Genomic DNA, 17,182 nt, shown 5'->3' on the forward strand with positions numbered 1-17,182 from the left:
ACATCTGTTTGAAGCACTGCTGTGTGCTGACAATACAAATTAATAATATTGCAAACATTTGAGCGTGACTCCTTTGGAAACACGCAGTGTAAAGGCAAGGCACTGGCTTCCTTGATGGGGCACGGCCTGATTAGTGCCAGGCCAAATTACAGTCTTTCCTTTTCCTAAATAAGAAAGTGTTACTAGCCTCTACTGCCACAGTACCCCGAAGGGATGGGAAAAGAAGATGGAGGGAAGGTCATATTCGTGGCCATCAGCTGTGCGTACAGAAACACAGAAAAGTGTTCTAGCAAGGTGTATTCCCCGTGAAACTCTAGACAGTGTTTTTCTGGAGATCATACCCAAATAATAAACTCCTATTACTAGTAGAGGTTGGTCACTTCAGCCCATCTCCTTTCTTCTCAGCAGTACTGAGACTGCTGTGTTATATGTTTATTGTGCTTTAATGAGATCCAAATGACTCTCCATTTAAGCCCAACTAGAAAACAGGAGTATTAAACAGTTTTTAAACTGAGACTCTGGCATCAGCTGAATGCTGCAAACTGTAGTGAATGGAGTAGTGAAGGTATCAGGTTTCCTTACTGTGCATCTTTCTTACATTTACAGTTCTCTCAGATAGGATCCTACATTACTAAATAAGTAACAGACAGACTAGCCATAGCACAGAAAACTTTCAAAATCTGACAATTTTGATAACATATTAAAGATACGCAAGGGACTACATTAAAAAACTCACACAAAACCTTCAATATCTTCCTCTAAATTTGATATTCACTGTGAATTAGAGCTTGTCAAGTAAACATTTCCAACTTATCATTTAAACATTTCCAATGCTTAAAAATCCAGTCCCTCCCCATGTGATCTGGTCTAAAAATTAGTTGAGTTTAAAAAAAAAGTATCTTACATTTATTCTGAGTATATAGTGATTTGATTTTGTTATAGTTTTGCTAGATTATGAAAGTTGTCTCTTGTGTAAGGACATAGTAAGTATAACAGATTTCACATACCTACTCTACTGTGTTTTGATCAGTCAAATTACTTTTTAGTATTACTGTCAATTAGCTCAACAGACTTACCTTCCCAGGCTACCCACCAGACTAGGTGGTGCAACGAATGGAACTATATTACTTCCCTTACTAGATTAGCATTCAAACCATTGAATTAGAAATGCTTATTCTTTCTTCGGTGAGTGTATTCTTCTTATATATCAAGTTGCCTTAAACTGGAGAGACTAACTGCCTGTTCTAGCATTTTTGGTACCATCATTATTCTTTGCTTGTGTTCCAGAATGAAATGTTCAAATTGCTTAAACTGTAAGCACTGAAAATACTGCATTAAGTTTTACAAGAACATGAAGTATGCACATTTCTTAGTTTATGTATAATTAAGTTTCCACTGCACAGATCTGATTGCTGGTACAGAAAATACAAATAAAGTAGGAAATACATTTGGAAAATGAAAAGTGCTTCCAGCTATTCAGCTATTAAATTCTGCTCTCTTTCTATACTTGAAGAAATACTGCAGAAAAGAAATATTATGAACCACTCTGTTTCCCATTCAAAAGCATATTTAAAAATTTACTTGCAAAGTCAAGAAAGCACGGTTTCATAATTAACCAATGATAAACCACAGTAACTAAATGCCTATGGTCATTATGTGTACCTACATGGACAAGCAGAATATTAACTACTTTTGAACACGAAATGTATACATCCACAGGAAATTAATCTCATTTAGAGAAAAAAAAATCACAACTCTATATATTCCTGACCAACCACTTAGCAGGTCTAAAAATAATTTCCAAGTTGACTGAATGAAAAACAATGATTATATAAAGCAGCATTTGCAGTATATATATCTAAAGACATTTCCAGAATTTTGGGCTGTTAATCATGTTATTGTTAGTCTATGTAGTATTCAACCCAGTAAAAATATTTCTGTAGTAAGTATTAATATTGTTGTTTCTGCTTAAGCATAATATACAAGGTATCAGAAAAACTGTTTCTGAACAATGGTTTATATAAAAACCATTTCATTTTACCTTATTCATTTCAATTTTAAGTACAAATGGCTTTGTGGCATTTCAATTACAATGGCTCTAATGATAGAAATCATACTTTTTGTGGCACAAATTTGTTAATCCACTGAAGCTGCTCTATTATTTTTGCTACCAAGGCACCCTCAAGTCAATAGCATTTCAACATGAAAATTTACATTCTGTTGGAAAAGTGACCATGCAAAATTTGCACCTTCTTGCTCAAGATATTTTCTTACCTAACTGACAAATATATGTGACAAAACCAATTTCAAAGTGTTGCCTACAGAAGAACAGAGTAAAGTATTTTTGGACAGTTTTGGGGAATAAAAAATCCAGTTACACATCCTTACACACACTAAAACAGCTGGGTACAATAGGAATGCTCTTCCTGAGCCTTCAGGGATAACAGTTTAAAAACCTTTTCAAATCAGCACTGGAAAATTACAAGGGATGTCAGATTTTAAGACTATATTAGCATGTCCTACTTTCAAAGCATATGCTAAAGTACAATAAAGATCTTTGGAGAATAATATTTAAAATTATTTCAAGATTTTAAGAAAATGGCTGAAAGTGCAAATTTAGAATTTAAATAGAAAATTCCCATCCTACAATTGTTTGATAGGAAAACATCAAAAGGTAAAGCCTTACAATCTTAGCTATATGTAAATGCATGCAGTATCAGGTCAACACAGTTCTAAAAACCTGCAACAAATATATTCTAGCTGAAGAAAGAGCCATAAAAATTACACTAATATACTTCTAAGTAACCATTCAGATACTGTCTGATTACATCCTCTAGCCAATAGTAGAACCCTGACCTGTTATCTGTGGAAGCTGAGCCTCTTATTTTTGTGTTGTATTTTTAAGATGGGAATGGACAGAGTGGTAAAGTTCCTGAGGTATCTTTCTTGCTATTTCCCAGTTACTTCTTAATGAAACGGTGATTTATATCTTCTTAGGTTATTTTTGCATTTCATAAGAACAAATCCCTTCTTCTGCTACAACATAAAAAGGCACTTCCAGAGGTATGCACACTAGAAAAATATTTGGTGCTGAAGAATACACAATAAGTTTGTCAAAAATAACTATTTGTTCTTGCAGGAAAAGCACTACAACTCAAGAATAAAAAAGTCTCGTGTACATATTTAAAACAGATGTAGAGGACATCTGTTACTTACTCGGCACTGGTAACTAGTTAATCCAGGCTTCTGCAACTTAGGAGACTCAAAAATGTTTACAATATTTCAATCAAATTTCTGAAGATGCAAGTAAGTTCATCAGGCCATTTCTTTAACAAAGACTATTTTCTCCATAAAGGCTGAAGTTTTGACTCTGTTACCTGAATTAAGATATAATTTTAAAAAATTGTGGGGGGAATAAATCCTGAAGAGATACTAAGATGTCTAACATCAATTTGCATGTTAGGTGGATGCTTGTATACTTCAAAGAATACAGGTCTAAAAATAACTTGGTGGAGAAAGAATTCATCTAAGACAGACATTCTGGCAGGTCACTAAACAACCTTCATGAAGCTCTCCTAACTACTTAATTATGAAATAAAAAGAGAATTATAAAACTAGTGGTGAAAACACCAAGGTCCTTTTACCTGGATAAAAGACGTTCTGCAGGATGAAGGAAGAGCATGCTGCCTAGACAACTAAAGTAAACAGCTGAATTTGGTAAAATGAGAAGTCTTGGGAATGCAAGTATGGAACACTAGAAAGGTACATTACCTTACTTCTACATCCACAAGATGTTCCCCTTTTAGCACTGTCTAGTACTAATGCCTGCTTTCTTTTCTGTAATTCAATCTTTTACAACTTCTGCCCTTTGCAAAAGAGCACACAGCACAGACTGCTTCTGGCTCAAAGTTCAGCACATTGATATATGAGTTGGTTAATTTGGAGGAAGATCTTGCCCTGAAGCTGCCTGAATGAGCACTGCCACTGGAGAGAGGCATCCATACAATCAGATCACCTTTGAAGGTAAGAGAAGTTATTCTTGCAAGCACTAGCTGGGTCTTGCAGTGATGAAAGAAGTGTATGCTCAATGCAGGAATCATCATCAACTAGGGGGTTTTTGCAGTATTTCCAGAATGAAGCTGCTGCCACAAGGACAGCATATAGGGCCTTGTGGGAGACATTATGCAGGTATGTGCTCCTACGTAGCCCACCATGCTAGACTAGGTGTTCCACAGTTGGTCAAATGAGCTTCCAGGCCTCATGGTACCTCCCCTAGTATTCGTCTATGGTACCAGGGAAGATGAACTCCACTAGAGACAAAACATTCTAATGAGAATAATTTCTAGGAAAAGAAAGGAAAAGTAGGAGCAAACATTCACACAAGCTGAATATTCCACCCATTAGAAATGGTGGTCATCACCTTGGTATTGGATGTAGTTTGGTCTCAACCTGGTAAATCCTAGTAAGCTGATTCCCACAGAACTGGAGGAGGGATACAGTAAGATTGAAGGAGAAAGAGAACTTAAGTATCTTTATGAACAAAAGGTGCTTCTGGAAAGTTGAACCTACAATAAAAGAAGTGTCTGTTTGTCTTTTTTTTCTGGTCTCTTTCCATGCATACTTTAGTAGGAAAAAAGCCTTCTCGGCTAAGCCCTTTGCCATGAAGACACTGAAAAACCAGCAGTCCAAAGGAAGGAAAGAACTGGAAAATCAAATATCAACAATTTCATCTTTTTTTTTTGACTTCACAAAACTCATGAAAATGAAGAAATTGTCCAACTGTTGAGTTTTACCTTTTCCCTTTTCAAATTACCTGCCTGACCCATGAAGGAGGATGTAACAAGGGCATTCTTGTGGAGTCTTAAGATTATTTCTTACCTTATATGGGTCAGTCAAATTTGTTTGCTCTGGAGTGGCATTAGATACAAAGCCAGCTTGTTCTATTCAATTTCAGCGAAATGTAGACAGATTTTGCTGTTTTCCCCTATGTTACCAAGCAGGTTTTTAAGATTTTTTTATTGTGCTTAGGACCAATTTATAACTCTACTAGTGAATGATGCAGGTTTAAACTCACTTTGTGTTAATTGTTCACACAGTCAAAAGTGACAGAATTAAAATTGTACCTCTAGTTTGTTCTGTACGTAATAATTAGAGACATAACAGTCAGCTACAAAGAAACACGTCAGTTAAAGCCTCTGGTAAAAACCTACATCCGAGCATATGAAAAAACATAGGGGCTCAGGAGACCTGAAAGCTCTTTACAGATGCCTTTTGTTTGTATGGATTTTGAAAAATAACCTTCTGTCTTTGATACATGTATAAGGCTAAAAATATTTAGCTTTTTTTTTTTTAAGACAATGATCTACAGATTTTTACAGTACCTCTTGCCATGCACAACTGCCCCAGGATCCTCAGACTTTGCTTCCAACTCCTGAACTTCATCTACCAGTGTCTTAAAAGTAGCTCTCTTTACTCTGTAAGTAATATAAAATACTGCCAGATTTACTCCTCTTGAAAGTAAAAGAACAGGCTGTTTTAACACTTACATAAACAAAATCCATTTACAAATCCATTTTCCCAGAAGATTTAAAATTAAGCTTTACAAGAAGAAGCATTATAAAGCAAGTCTAAATACATTTTATCAGCTGTTCTTGCAAATTAGAAACAACAAATATTTATAAAAAAGACAATACAGTTATTGAAACATTTAAAATACTAGTAACACTTGTAATAAAGTTTGTCAAAAACAGAGAAGGTGAAGAATAATTTTATATAATCACTGGAGCTGATCTTCATTTACTTTTCATATATCAGTAATTAGAACACACATTTAAAAGTCAGTACTTTCTCCTGTAAACTTCTGCATTTCTGTACTCACACTTTGTATACTACATCAAAAAGTAAAGCTGTCATAGGAATACATAGAAGTCCCATCCAAAACACTCCAGAGCTGAACATCATAGCTGCCTGGAGGGAAAAAAGCAGAAATTGTGATGATGTCATGACGAGAACTTAGGAAAAAATCCTTAGAAATATCAATTACTTGGTTGAGGGTATTAAAAGCAAATTTAAATGAACCGTTCGAGACTCTCTAATGTGAAATAAAACTTTAACTCCTTTCCTGAAGTCCCCTCAGTTGCTATAGAAATCCAGTAGATAGTAAGCACTAATTCATGTTAAGAAGCTGGTAGAAATATCACACTGCTTAGCTCTGAGAGAGAGAGGGAATCTACCCCTCCACAACCCTGCTCCACACCACTATGCTGATTGTAGACACTTCCATTAAAATCAGATTTATTGAAAACCCATCCCCCACCCACACAACCTTTGTCAATATGTTATGAGCACAATTTATTATTTGCAATCAACCCTAACAGGATATAATGGTTCCTGATCCTTGGTGTGGATATTGGACGCTGTTAAAATCATTTTGGAATGTAACTTGGATCCAAGTTATCTCCAAGAGAACTCACTGTACCACAGTTCCCACACTGCCACAGACTCCTTTCCAACAAACTGCTTAAAAATGAGAACTAAGAAAACAACTAACTACATAATTATGGAAGTATGCAACGTATTGTTAAATGAAGACCGAACATATTAACACACAGTGAAATATTTGCAAACCACATTGTTGCTTTCAGCTGTTTGTTTTTTTACACCTCTTTATATTAACACAGGAATTTCTTCTGTTCATAACTTAACTTGGTCTGCAAACATACTAAAAACTAAAACAAACATCGTAATATATGGACACTAAAGGAAAAAACGCCTTTAATCTACCTTTGTAATTCATGCCCAAGTGTCTACATCAATAATATTATGGATGCAAGAGGTACGATAAATACTTAATGAAGCATATTACTGAAAGATTGTTTTGTAGCCAGTATTAAAAATACCTTTGTAACGTAATTAGATTGCACGGAGATTGAAAGTAACATTGCCACAGAACGATACCCTTTGAAATTCTTTGCTTCATTACTTGGAGACTAATTCCTTTCAGAGGTTAAACCTCAGTATGTAACTAAAATAAACAAGCTGAAATTTTACTAATATTAATTAGCAGACAAATGCAGATGGCTTGCAGTAGCTAAAGTCTAATTTCTGAAAGCGTATACATAAACATTTCAGAATTATACTTGATATGTTCATGTGTAAAAACAAAAGTGAAATATTTTCAGAAAAAATCTCATTCTCATATAGATAAAAAGTTCTATTTACCTTGTCTTCGTATCCAAATTCCTACAGACACTGATTCTTTGGAAAGCATTAGAATCTAAAGTGACAATTTGGTAAACTTTCCACGGCTATGTTAAAAGGACATAGATATTGCCCTGAGATTCCAGTAATTATTTCTGCCAACAGCTGTCAGCAAAGGTGCAAACACTGAGCAGTGACAGGTTCAAAAATAAAACAACTCACATTTTCAACGGAGGAAAAAAAAAAAATTTTGCATCAGGACGCGGAGAAAATGTATTAGCACAGTCACTTTATAAGCAAAACATGACTTTTGACATACTTGATGAAATACTCATTTCCTAAAGCAGCAGCTGACAGGAAATGTCTATCACAAATACATTTTGCAAGACTTTTTATAACTAAGTAGCAATTAGAGACATGAAGTTTCCTAAAACACATGAAAAAGCATAAAAAATACAACTTGAAGTAATTATGACTCCTACTTCCTATCAATAACAACATTTTTTAATTTATAAGAACACAGCAAAGAGCTGTCCTTGCATTAGCCACCCTGTATTAAATGTTTGCTGGTGAAACAGCAAAAGTGATAATGTAGGTCTTAGGATGTTAATTCTGACCATTGTAATGCTAACTATGAATGAAGGAACAACTGGCGCCTACTATTCAGTCCATCCAGCCTTTGGCTTTACAAATGAACAACATGAATTGAGGGAAAAAAAAAAGTTTTTCTGCGTCATATTTGAAAGCCTGTCAGATTTTTTTTCTTTTACAGAGTTAATCCAAACCTAAAAGATTTAAAGCCGACATTCGCATTAAAGACAGAGGGCCTCTTTGTATTTTTTGGATGAAGAGGGGAAAAAATAAAATCCCACAGAGGTATTTCCTTCCTTTCTGTACAAGAAAGCTCCCCCCTCACTCTGTAGAAAACATTTTTGTCTCTAACTTTTCACATCTCTCTACACATAGGCAGGTCATCTGGGAAATGGCAAACCAATCCTTTTCAGACAATAGCACTAACAGGAGCAGCCTGTTCTGGGGACGGACTCTGGCTGCCTCTGTTCGTGGTTTACAAATTGTTCCTAATGTGAGAGATTTGTGGTCTATGCCAAGTTTTCCCCCTTTAGGCCTTGTGAAACCAAATGGAATCTGCCACAAAAGTGGCTCCCAGGGGAATTCAGAAGTAATCCAAAATGAGAGCTGGGAAGCCTAGTTTATTGTAGGAGTTACAAATCCTGCAGGGAGGATAAATAATTTGTTGTCTGTGGAGCTCACACTCAATATTAGGACTTTCTAAAGTGAATTAACGTTGCTAAATAAAGTGCATTGTACAGATTTTTATATAAGTTCTTATTTTTTAGAAAAGAAAAGAATGCTGAGAATTACTCCCTTTCATGGCTTAGTGGCAGATTAGAAATCCTGGCTGCAAAACATTTTTAATGCACTGATGAAGATGTACTGTTAGGAAACTACATGCCAAAATGAACACAGAATATTCCCTTTTTCTTCACTATGAAGAAAATATCCTATGTTCTGCCAAAACAGCTAGCTCAAATTTTAAAAAGCCTTCAAAAGTAGAATGAGAAAGATGAAAAGAACAGCAAAATTCTTGCTCCAGAAAACCTTGTGAAAACCATTTTCAGTTTATCTCTTTCAGGTACTCTCTAGGTACATGTCTCCTCCTTATAAACTACAGAACTATTAAAATAATGCCGCCTCTCCACCATCAAACCAGCTACAGTTTCTCCTCTCAAAAACCTGCAGAGGCAACTTCATTGGTTTTAGTTATCTGCACGTGTTTGCCTTCACACTTGTGAAATAGTTACTCTTGTAATATTAAAACAGATCTGCATTTAACTCCCAGTGCCGTGAAGTTCCAAGTGTGTTCTCGTAATGCCTCTAGTCTTTCTTTGCTATTTAGAGTTTAAAAAACATCTCATAGTTCCTGCTAATTAAGAACTAGGTAGGAACTCTGCTTATTAGTGATATTAAAAGGGACTCCATCCATTTTCTGCAAATACAACACAGTGTCTTACTGGTATACAACAAATAAGAGGTACTGAAACCAAGGGAGTACCAGGCACCCAGGAAGCAGGTAACTGTGGACATCTGCAGGCAGAATCTATAAATTCTTACTGGAACAAATCTCCTACGAGATGAGAAATATGAGTGGGGATAGACTAAGGACCATGCCTGTACTTTTTCCCTAATTTTCTTCAGCTAAGGATTCAACTAGTCCATTGCAAGATCACCCATTTCCTCACTGCAGACAGGAATGAAGGGTGGACTGTATCCCTCAGTGGGATGATTAAGATTATGGTCTTAATTATATAAACACAATAATAATTAATAATCTAAATAATAAATACATACAAACAAAAGCTCACAAACATAGACATGCACTATAAATCCTAAAGCTTCAAGGAGTACCTCTGTGGTGACACCGAGCAATACAGAGTTAACAGAGAGTTAGGTCTCTCTTCTACAGATGTGTCCTTAGTTCAGTCCCTTGTTTCAGTGAATATTTTAAGTATCCATTGGAACACATACCTTGTCTTTTCCCTAGAGAGTACCTTAATGACTCTGGCTGAGCAAAAGCCAGCCCATTGTCTCTTCTGATCCAGTAAATATTTGATTATTCCATACACAATGGAACACAAGAAGACATGGTTCTCTGTTCAATCACCCTTTCAGCTGAAAACATTACCCTGAAAGTTGCGAAGTACTGCGAAACTTAAATCTGGTGTTTGGGTAACATTCATCTGGGGCGAATGTTCTAGTATTTAACAGTTGGGTAAATGGGTATTTTAAAAAATGTAAGTGATAAGGGTTCTAACTGTGGGAAGTAGTCCAGGTTTGTGAATCATCAGATTAGCACTTAACTCTAACCGCAGTAAGGCATTTGAGCCCAGAAAGGGATGAAATGCAAGACTGCACCGTATTACATGTTCTTGTGACTAGCTTAGTGTAGTTGCCTATTTTCATTTTGTGAATTAAGTTCACAGGCATTTAATTCCTTCCTTGCATTTTATGAAAGCCTAGGTTACCTCAAAAGACATTTCACATTTGGTGAAAAAAAAAACCCCAAACAAACCAGCAATAAATCCTGGTGCCAGAACAGCTCTTATGAAGAGAAATTATCAGTTGCTATCTCTATTGACTTCAGAAAGAATCAGTGATGGAAGTGCTTTCAGAGATAAAAAACAGGGAAAAAAGTAAAGACAAAAAGCTTCGCAATAAATGTAACACCTGGAAATTTCCTCAAAAAGCTGGAGAGGAGAATGACAAACAAACAAACAAAACTTTCCCAAGAATTAGGTAGAGAAGGTTCTGTTGGCAAAAGCTTGGCTAACAAAGTTGCACTACAGCTTGACCTAAGAGACCTGAAAAATAACCTTTAGAAAATTAAAGAGAATTAGTCACCTGGATGAGAAATTAGACCAGCTAGAAAATGTTGGCAAGGTGAGATTTATCACACTACTTTTAATCGTGCTTGTTATCAGAGAACATTAGTTAATCTGCAAGAAACGGCAAGACTGTCCTCTTTTGCCTCAAAGATTCACAGGGAAACTTACCTTAGTTGATTCAAAGATGACATAAGAAATAGTATCTGGCAAAGGAGATGTAAAGCCACTATGAGCGGATGAGTTCTGGTGGTTCTACAGAGTTTGTTAGCAGAGCAGGGGCTGTCTGCACTGCAATAGGTGTAACAGGAAGGAGTACAGGAAACATTGAGTTTCACTAGGATTTGTAAGGAACTGAAGTCATTCCTCACTACTGTGCATGAGGAAAGTTGCTATGGAGAAAGATGGCAGCTGACTATCATTCATCTGTTAAGTGCTGTATGCGTAACTGCAAAAGGAATGTGTACTGAATTTGATTAATAACATTTTAAACAGAAAAAACCCTATAACTCTTGTTTATAAAGGAGATTGATCATAGAATCATAGAGTCATAGAATGGTTTGGGTTGGAAGGGACCTTTAGAGGTCATCTAGTCCAATCCCCCTGCAGTGAGCAAGGATGTCTTCAACCAGATCAGGTGGCAATAATATGCTGAAGGAAAAGATAAATGCTGATACCGGGGAAAGACTAACCAATAAAAAGGAAGAATATTAGGATGGTAATACTATCAATACAGACCATCATAAGCAGAAAAGGTAAATTTGGTAGTTCAAAGATCAGCTCTGTTGTTTCTGTTTTTACCTGTCCAGTTAAAGAACAAGGATGAGAATGTAGCTATTGAATATGGAACAGAATATTTGAAGTATATCTGGGAATAGCAGACTCTGGCTAACAAATAACTAGTACTAGACTAAGGACAATTAAAATGTGAAGGTCTGAGGACTCAAAATGGAAACTACCTAATGGGAATTAAATGTGAGAAGAAAAACCAGTTATGAAAATATTTTGGATTCCCGAAGTGAAAGACTAAAAGCAAACTTTAAAGAACTGAATAAGCTAAAATATGTTAGTATCAGAATGGCAACATAATTTTAGGCTCTTAGGTGAGGATAGATGACTAAAATGGGTATGTGATAGGGGATGAATTCTGATTCACTTCAAAAAATCTTCACTAAATCATTCAGTTCTGTTATGAAGTAATAATATTCTCCACAAACGTAAACTGAAATATTTTATTTCTCTAAACAAGAAGTTCACATAGGTATAGAGGGGAAGATAGATACAGATTACTGATTGTTGTTTTGTAAAGACTCACAGGTCTGTAAAAGACAAGCTGGGGGAAAACCCGGAGGGGATGAAAATGTGCTAAAAATGTGGGCAGATGCCCACAGAGGCCTTTTGCTGAGAACAGGCTTGAAAAAGTATTGGACTATGAAGGAAGACCCTAATTTTGTTATTTAATTATTTCAGTGCTCTTGAAAAGTGTATTTCAAACGTGCTCTGTAAATAAGCAATAGTCCTTCGGTGAAAATTTACTACACCAATTACTCCCCCCAGAAAGAATACCCAGAATTTTGGATATTTTAATCCAAATATAAGCAGTGAAGCAGGAAACAAAAATACTGGCTAATTCAGCATAACTACCCCAGATATTAGCCATTGAAGAATGGCTACTTTCCACAAGTTTTGTGGTAATGAAGTGAGAATTGAGAGACTTCGATATTTGTTTATCATATAGGGCTCAAGGCAATTTTTAGATTGTCAAATGAGTTATCTGACAGGTTCCCTTAAAAGCATGGCACTGTACTTCTCTTGTTTCATTGAAGAACTTAAAGAGAATAATTACTTTTCAATTTTTAGGGCCATTATTTATAACTCCCCCTGCTAACATTGAGGAAAAGTACCAGAGCAAATTTCTTAAATATACAACCATTTAAATTTATTTATTATGCTGTATTCTGCAAAAGCTATTAAAATAACACTCATCTGTTTTTAAAAATGCAAGAGACAAGTATCCATTAATAGCATCTTTACAGCTGGAGGGACAACACAGCAGGGCATAAGCCATAAGATCCTCACAGAGAAGCTGTTGATGTATGGGCTGGATGAACAGACAGTGAGGTAGACTGAAAACTGGCTGAATGGCCGGGTCCAAAGGGTGGTGATCCGTGGCACAAAGTCTAGCTGGAGGCCAGTAATTAAGAGTATACCCCAGGGGTCAATACTGCAGTCCAGTCCTGTTTAACATCTTCATTAAAGTTCTGGATGATGGGGTAGAGTGTACCCTCAGGAAGACTGCTAATGACACAAAACTGCGCAAAGTGGCAGATGCACCAGAGGGTTGTGTTGCCATCCAGAGAGACCTCAACAGGCTGGAGAAATGGGCTGACAAGAACCTCATGCAGTTGAACAACAAGTGCAAAGTCCAGCCCCTGGGGAAGAACAACCCTATGCACTGATATATGATGGGGGCCACCCAGGTGGGAAAGCATCTTTGCAGAAAAGGACTTGGGGGTCCTGGTGAACAACAGGTTGTACACGAGCCAGCGATGCGCCCTTGCGGCAAAGAAGGTGAATGGTATCTCCAGCTTCATTAGACAAAGTATTGCCAGCAGAGATCAAGGGAGGTCCCCTCTGCTCAGTACTGATGAGGTCACACCTAGAGAAGTGTCCAGGTCTGGGCTCCCTAGTACAAGAGACATGGACATACTGGAGAGTCCAATGAAGGACCACGAAAATTATGAAAGGCCTAGAGCATCTCTCATATGAGGGGAAAGGCTGAGAGAGCTGGGACTATCTAGCCTAGAGAAGAGAAGGCTTAGTGAGGATCTTATCAATGGAGAGAGATGCCTGAAAGGAGGGTGTACAGACGATGAATCTAGGCTATATCCAGTGGTGCCCTGTGAAAGGACAAGAGGCAATGACCACAAACTGAGAAACTCAAATGCAGGAGGCTCCACCTGAACATCAGGAAATATTTTTTTTTATTGTGAGGGTTTCTGAACACTGACACAGGTTCTCCAGCGTGGTTGTGGAGCCTCCATCCCTGGAGATATTCAAAAGCCAACTGGACATGGCCCTGGGCAATTGCTCTAGGTGTTGGGGGAGCTGGACCAGATGACCTCCAGAGGTCCATTCCAACCTCAACCATTCTATGATTGTATACCAGCCTGAATAATACTGGCTTTGCTCTCCATTAGACTAAACCAAATTCCTCCTTTCAGCTCACACTTTCGACAAACATCTCCCCAGAGAAGACCTGTTCATTAGAGATTGAAGTATCTGGACAGACAAATTTTTTAAAAGTTGGGTTTTTTTTTGTTTGGTTGTTTTTTTTTTTAAATGTGTGTGTAAAAATATTCAGTAAGGGGATTAAAGGATGTGTATCTAGTATTTTAACTTATTCCATTGTTAAATTCCATATAAGCAGGTTATGTGGAATAATACAGATGGAAGCAGCATTTAAGGAACCGATACTGTTAATATAGTATATTCTAATACATCTTTCCTACATGGTGCAGCTAAATCATCCAGCACGGAATATTACTGTTTTTCACAAAGATTTTGCAAACCTCAATCAAATGATCTAAACTTCTGTAAAATACATGCTTGTTCCTTAACTTCAATTTCCATCAGTAGTTTTATAGGTCCCCTGGGTCAGACAGAGTAGAAACAGATGGTGCTCTGGAGAACTTTACAGTGCATTATCAACAGTACCACAATAAATTAAAAAGTTCTGCAGATACTGAACTTTTGCTTTTAATTGCAATGTCATACTTCTTATTCCGGCAAGTGTTATAATTTTATGCTAACTTATTAATCAGGTAGGTGTATAAAAAAAGACCTAACAGCGCAGAGCACACCACAGTAACAAACCCAAAAGAGTCAGGAGTTGTACTAGCATGAAACATGCACACACAAGAGAAGTATCAACCTCAGTTATATCAATGTAGCAGAGAAAGAGATCCAGGCAGTTGATTTACTCAGGTCTTTCTTCTAGTCTGCAGTGGCACCTTCTCTGAAATTAAATGGAGCTTGTTTCGTGTAATGGGTCAAAACAGCTGTCCTGTGGTATGACTCACTTCTCCATAACAGTCTTAAACCTAACCACAGAATGCCTAAAAATAAGTTTTTTTTTTTTCCTTTCTTGTGTATCTGTACTTAAAAGCACAACCTTTACAGGTAAAATATTAAGAAAGTAACCTGTAGAGCTGTTTGTTCTGATGCTTCCACACTAGACAGTACTGACAGACAACAAATGAGTGAATAAACATTACTGCAGATAAACATTGTACTGTAATAAAGGCTATGCTGAGACTACAAAGTTGTTATAAAATCACTGAAAACTTCTGAAGAGTTTTTTGTATTTCTCTCTCATATATTGTGCATCAAGTTCCCTCCAACAGAAATTCTGCTTTGCTACTACTACCAAAATCCTCCTGTTAGAAAAGGTATTTTAACACTTTGTTATAAGCAGATAAAACTTGAATTCCTAGTATTTTAGGATCCGTGTCTAAGACTAGAAGAATAGAGTCCCTAATTCTTAGAATAAACTCATGAAGAGAAATTTTTAAATGAATGGGTCTAAAGTAAAAACAAAAATAATATGAAGGTAAATAATAACTTCAGCTTAATTAATGATAAAATAGGTAAGCCTTGTTTCAGACTACTAAAAGACTCATAACTTAAACTTGATCTACTACAGTACCTGAACTAGCCACGGATACTATATAATTAACTACTTCGGTTATCACCCCTTTCTTATCACATATCCTTCTTCAATTTTACAGCCTATTTTTCCATTTTCTTCTGCTTCATAAATCCTGTTGCTTCTCACATTTTTTCATCCACTTTTCCTCTAGACTGTGTCTACAGAAAGACAGTGGTGCGCTAACAGTTTTCATCTAAACATCACCAATCAGGGAAAATGAATGAAGTTTTCTTCACTAGGGACTTTTTTTTTTCCAAACTGGAATAGAAACTGTTTTAAGGTTGTCAAAATGTAACTGGTTTCTTGTTTGAATGTTGATTCTAAGGTTTTGTCAGAACTTTACTAAAGAAGTATGTTCCAGCTACTATCACCCAGATGCCTGTTACCAATCTCTAACAGATATCAGCTATATAACTACCAGTTACTCATACCAGGAGAACACTTGTGCCAGGATACCTCTGCTGGTGATCCAGAAGCCACCTTTCAGCTATTCTGGTGCACTACCTATTTGTCAACCTAGTTATCACTATTTGTAGGGCTTAGGAGTACTGTAACATGGAGAGCCATCTAGTTCCCACACTGTGAGGACAGTATTGTACAGCTGGGACGAGTTGGTCCAGCGTGGGAGCAGCAATCCTGATAGACCAGAAAACAAAGGTCTGGATGCCAGAACTGCCTCAGCATTCTAGATCAACAGGGCATTTTGGATGAAAAGGGTCCTTGTTTGGCTTCTTTTGGAAAACTCAGAGCAAAAGAGAGAGAAAGAAAAATACACTTGATTATAGTCTTAGGAACATGTCAAAGAAGAGAGGATAGTGGCCTAGGCAATGAACAAAATTGCTGGCACTCTATCAGAAAGTCATCATTTTTCATTTCACTGCATTTTCTTTTAGAGCACAGTATTTTACAGTCTTTCCTTCTGCATTACTAACATACGGCAACACACATGTAAAAGCCAACTTTAATTATCTTCTTTACAATTGGAATGATATGCCAAATGACGGAAACAAAATTAGTGTAAAAAGTAGGCAAAACCAGCAAAAATATGTAACATACTTCTTTCTTTGTTCAGTAAGTCATTGGGTGATGCTTTGATACTAAAAGATGAATGCAAATCAACACTTCTTATGATTTAACTTTGGGCTGCTAGCTCCAGTGCTCCAACATAAGAGTGTTTTTGCAACACAGACTTTTTTCTTCTATTACAACTCTATTTTTTTTCTTGAGGCATTATCTTGTGGCTTTCTCTGTTCAAACACATTTATCAGGGCTGTATAGGTATTTTAAAGGAATAGATAAAAAATCCAAATTTCAAAATATTTAGATGAAACCTTTCCTTGGCATCCAATGAATGAGTTTTCCATCAGCTCCATCTGCTTTTTCTCTCCCCTTCAAAAGCATTAGTATTTTATTTTCTTGGAATAGAACCAGAAATAAGCAGCAAGAATCTTACTATTTTCAAGACATATGAAGAAGTTAGACTGAGTCCTTATTAAAGTGTTTCAGTAGGTTATTTTCTGTCTATAAGAAGCCACAAAAAAGATCTTTGTAGAAGACAGATGCCAACATTTAGTTGGGACTGAATGGTTGGATGAGTATTGTATCAAGAATACTGACACACAAGACTATAAACCTAAGGTAGAACTCTTGTTACCAGCTCTACGGGGCTGAAAGAGAACACATTTAAAGTTTATAAAGATTATAGTTGGTAAAATCTCCTTATAGATCTACAGTTTTTTAAAAAGGGGGCACTTTTAATGAACACATTTAGAAAAAAATGCCTGAAAATTCTCTTCAGCATAAATTACCAAATCAGGCCAAGGCGAAACAGACAAAAAGAACAGAGGTCAGCTTTTGACTTGTTAATTTA

The 17,182-nt window shown here is 36.5% G+C and overlaps 1 protein-coding gene across 4 annotated transcripts in view; it reads right to left on the bottom strand.

Annotated features, from left to right (window-relative positions):
• ATP8A1 (ATPase phospholipid transporting 8A1) overlaps positions 1-17,182 on the bottom strand; it is a 125,469-nt gene that overhangs the window by 5,236 nt on the left and 103,051 nt on the right. For all 4 annotated transcript variants that reach the window (XM_064449359.1, XM_064449360.1, XM_064449358.1 and 1 more), the window contains 2 exons: positions 5,879-5,967; positions 5,382-5,474 (listed from right to left, as the gene is read on the bottom strand). In XM_064449359.1, the coding sequence (XP_064305429.1) occupies positions 5,382-5,474; positions 5,879-5,967 (182 nt within the window). The remainder of the gene's footprint in view (positions 1-5,381; positions 5,475-5,878; positions 5,968-17,182) is intronic.

Source organism: Phalacrocorax carbo, chromosome 4 (assembly GCF_963921805.1).
Source record: "Phalacrocorax carbo chromosome 4, bPhaCar2.1, whole genome shotgun sequence".
Lineage (NCBI taxonomy): Eukaryota > Metazoa > Chordata > Aves > Suliformes > Phalacrocoracidae > Phalacrocorax > Phalacrocorax carbo.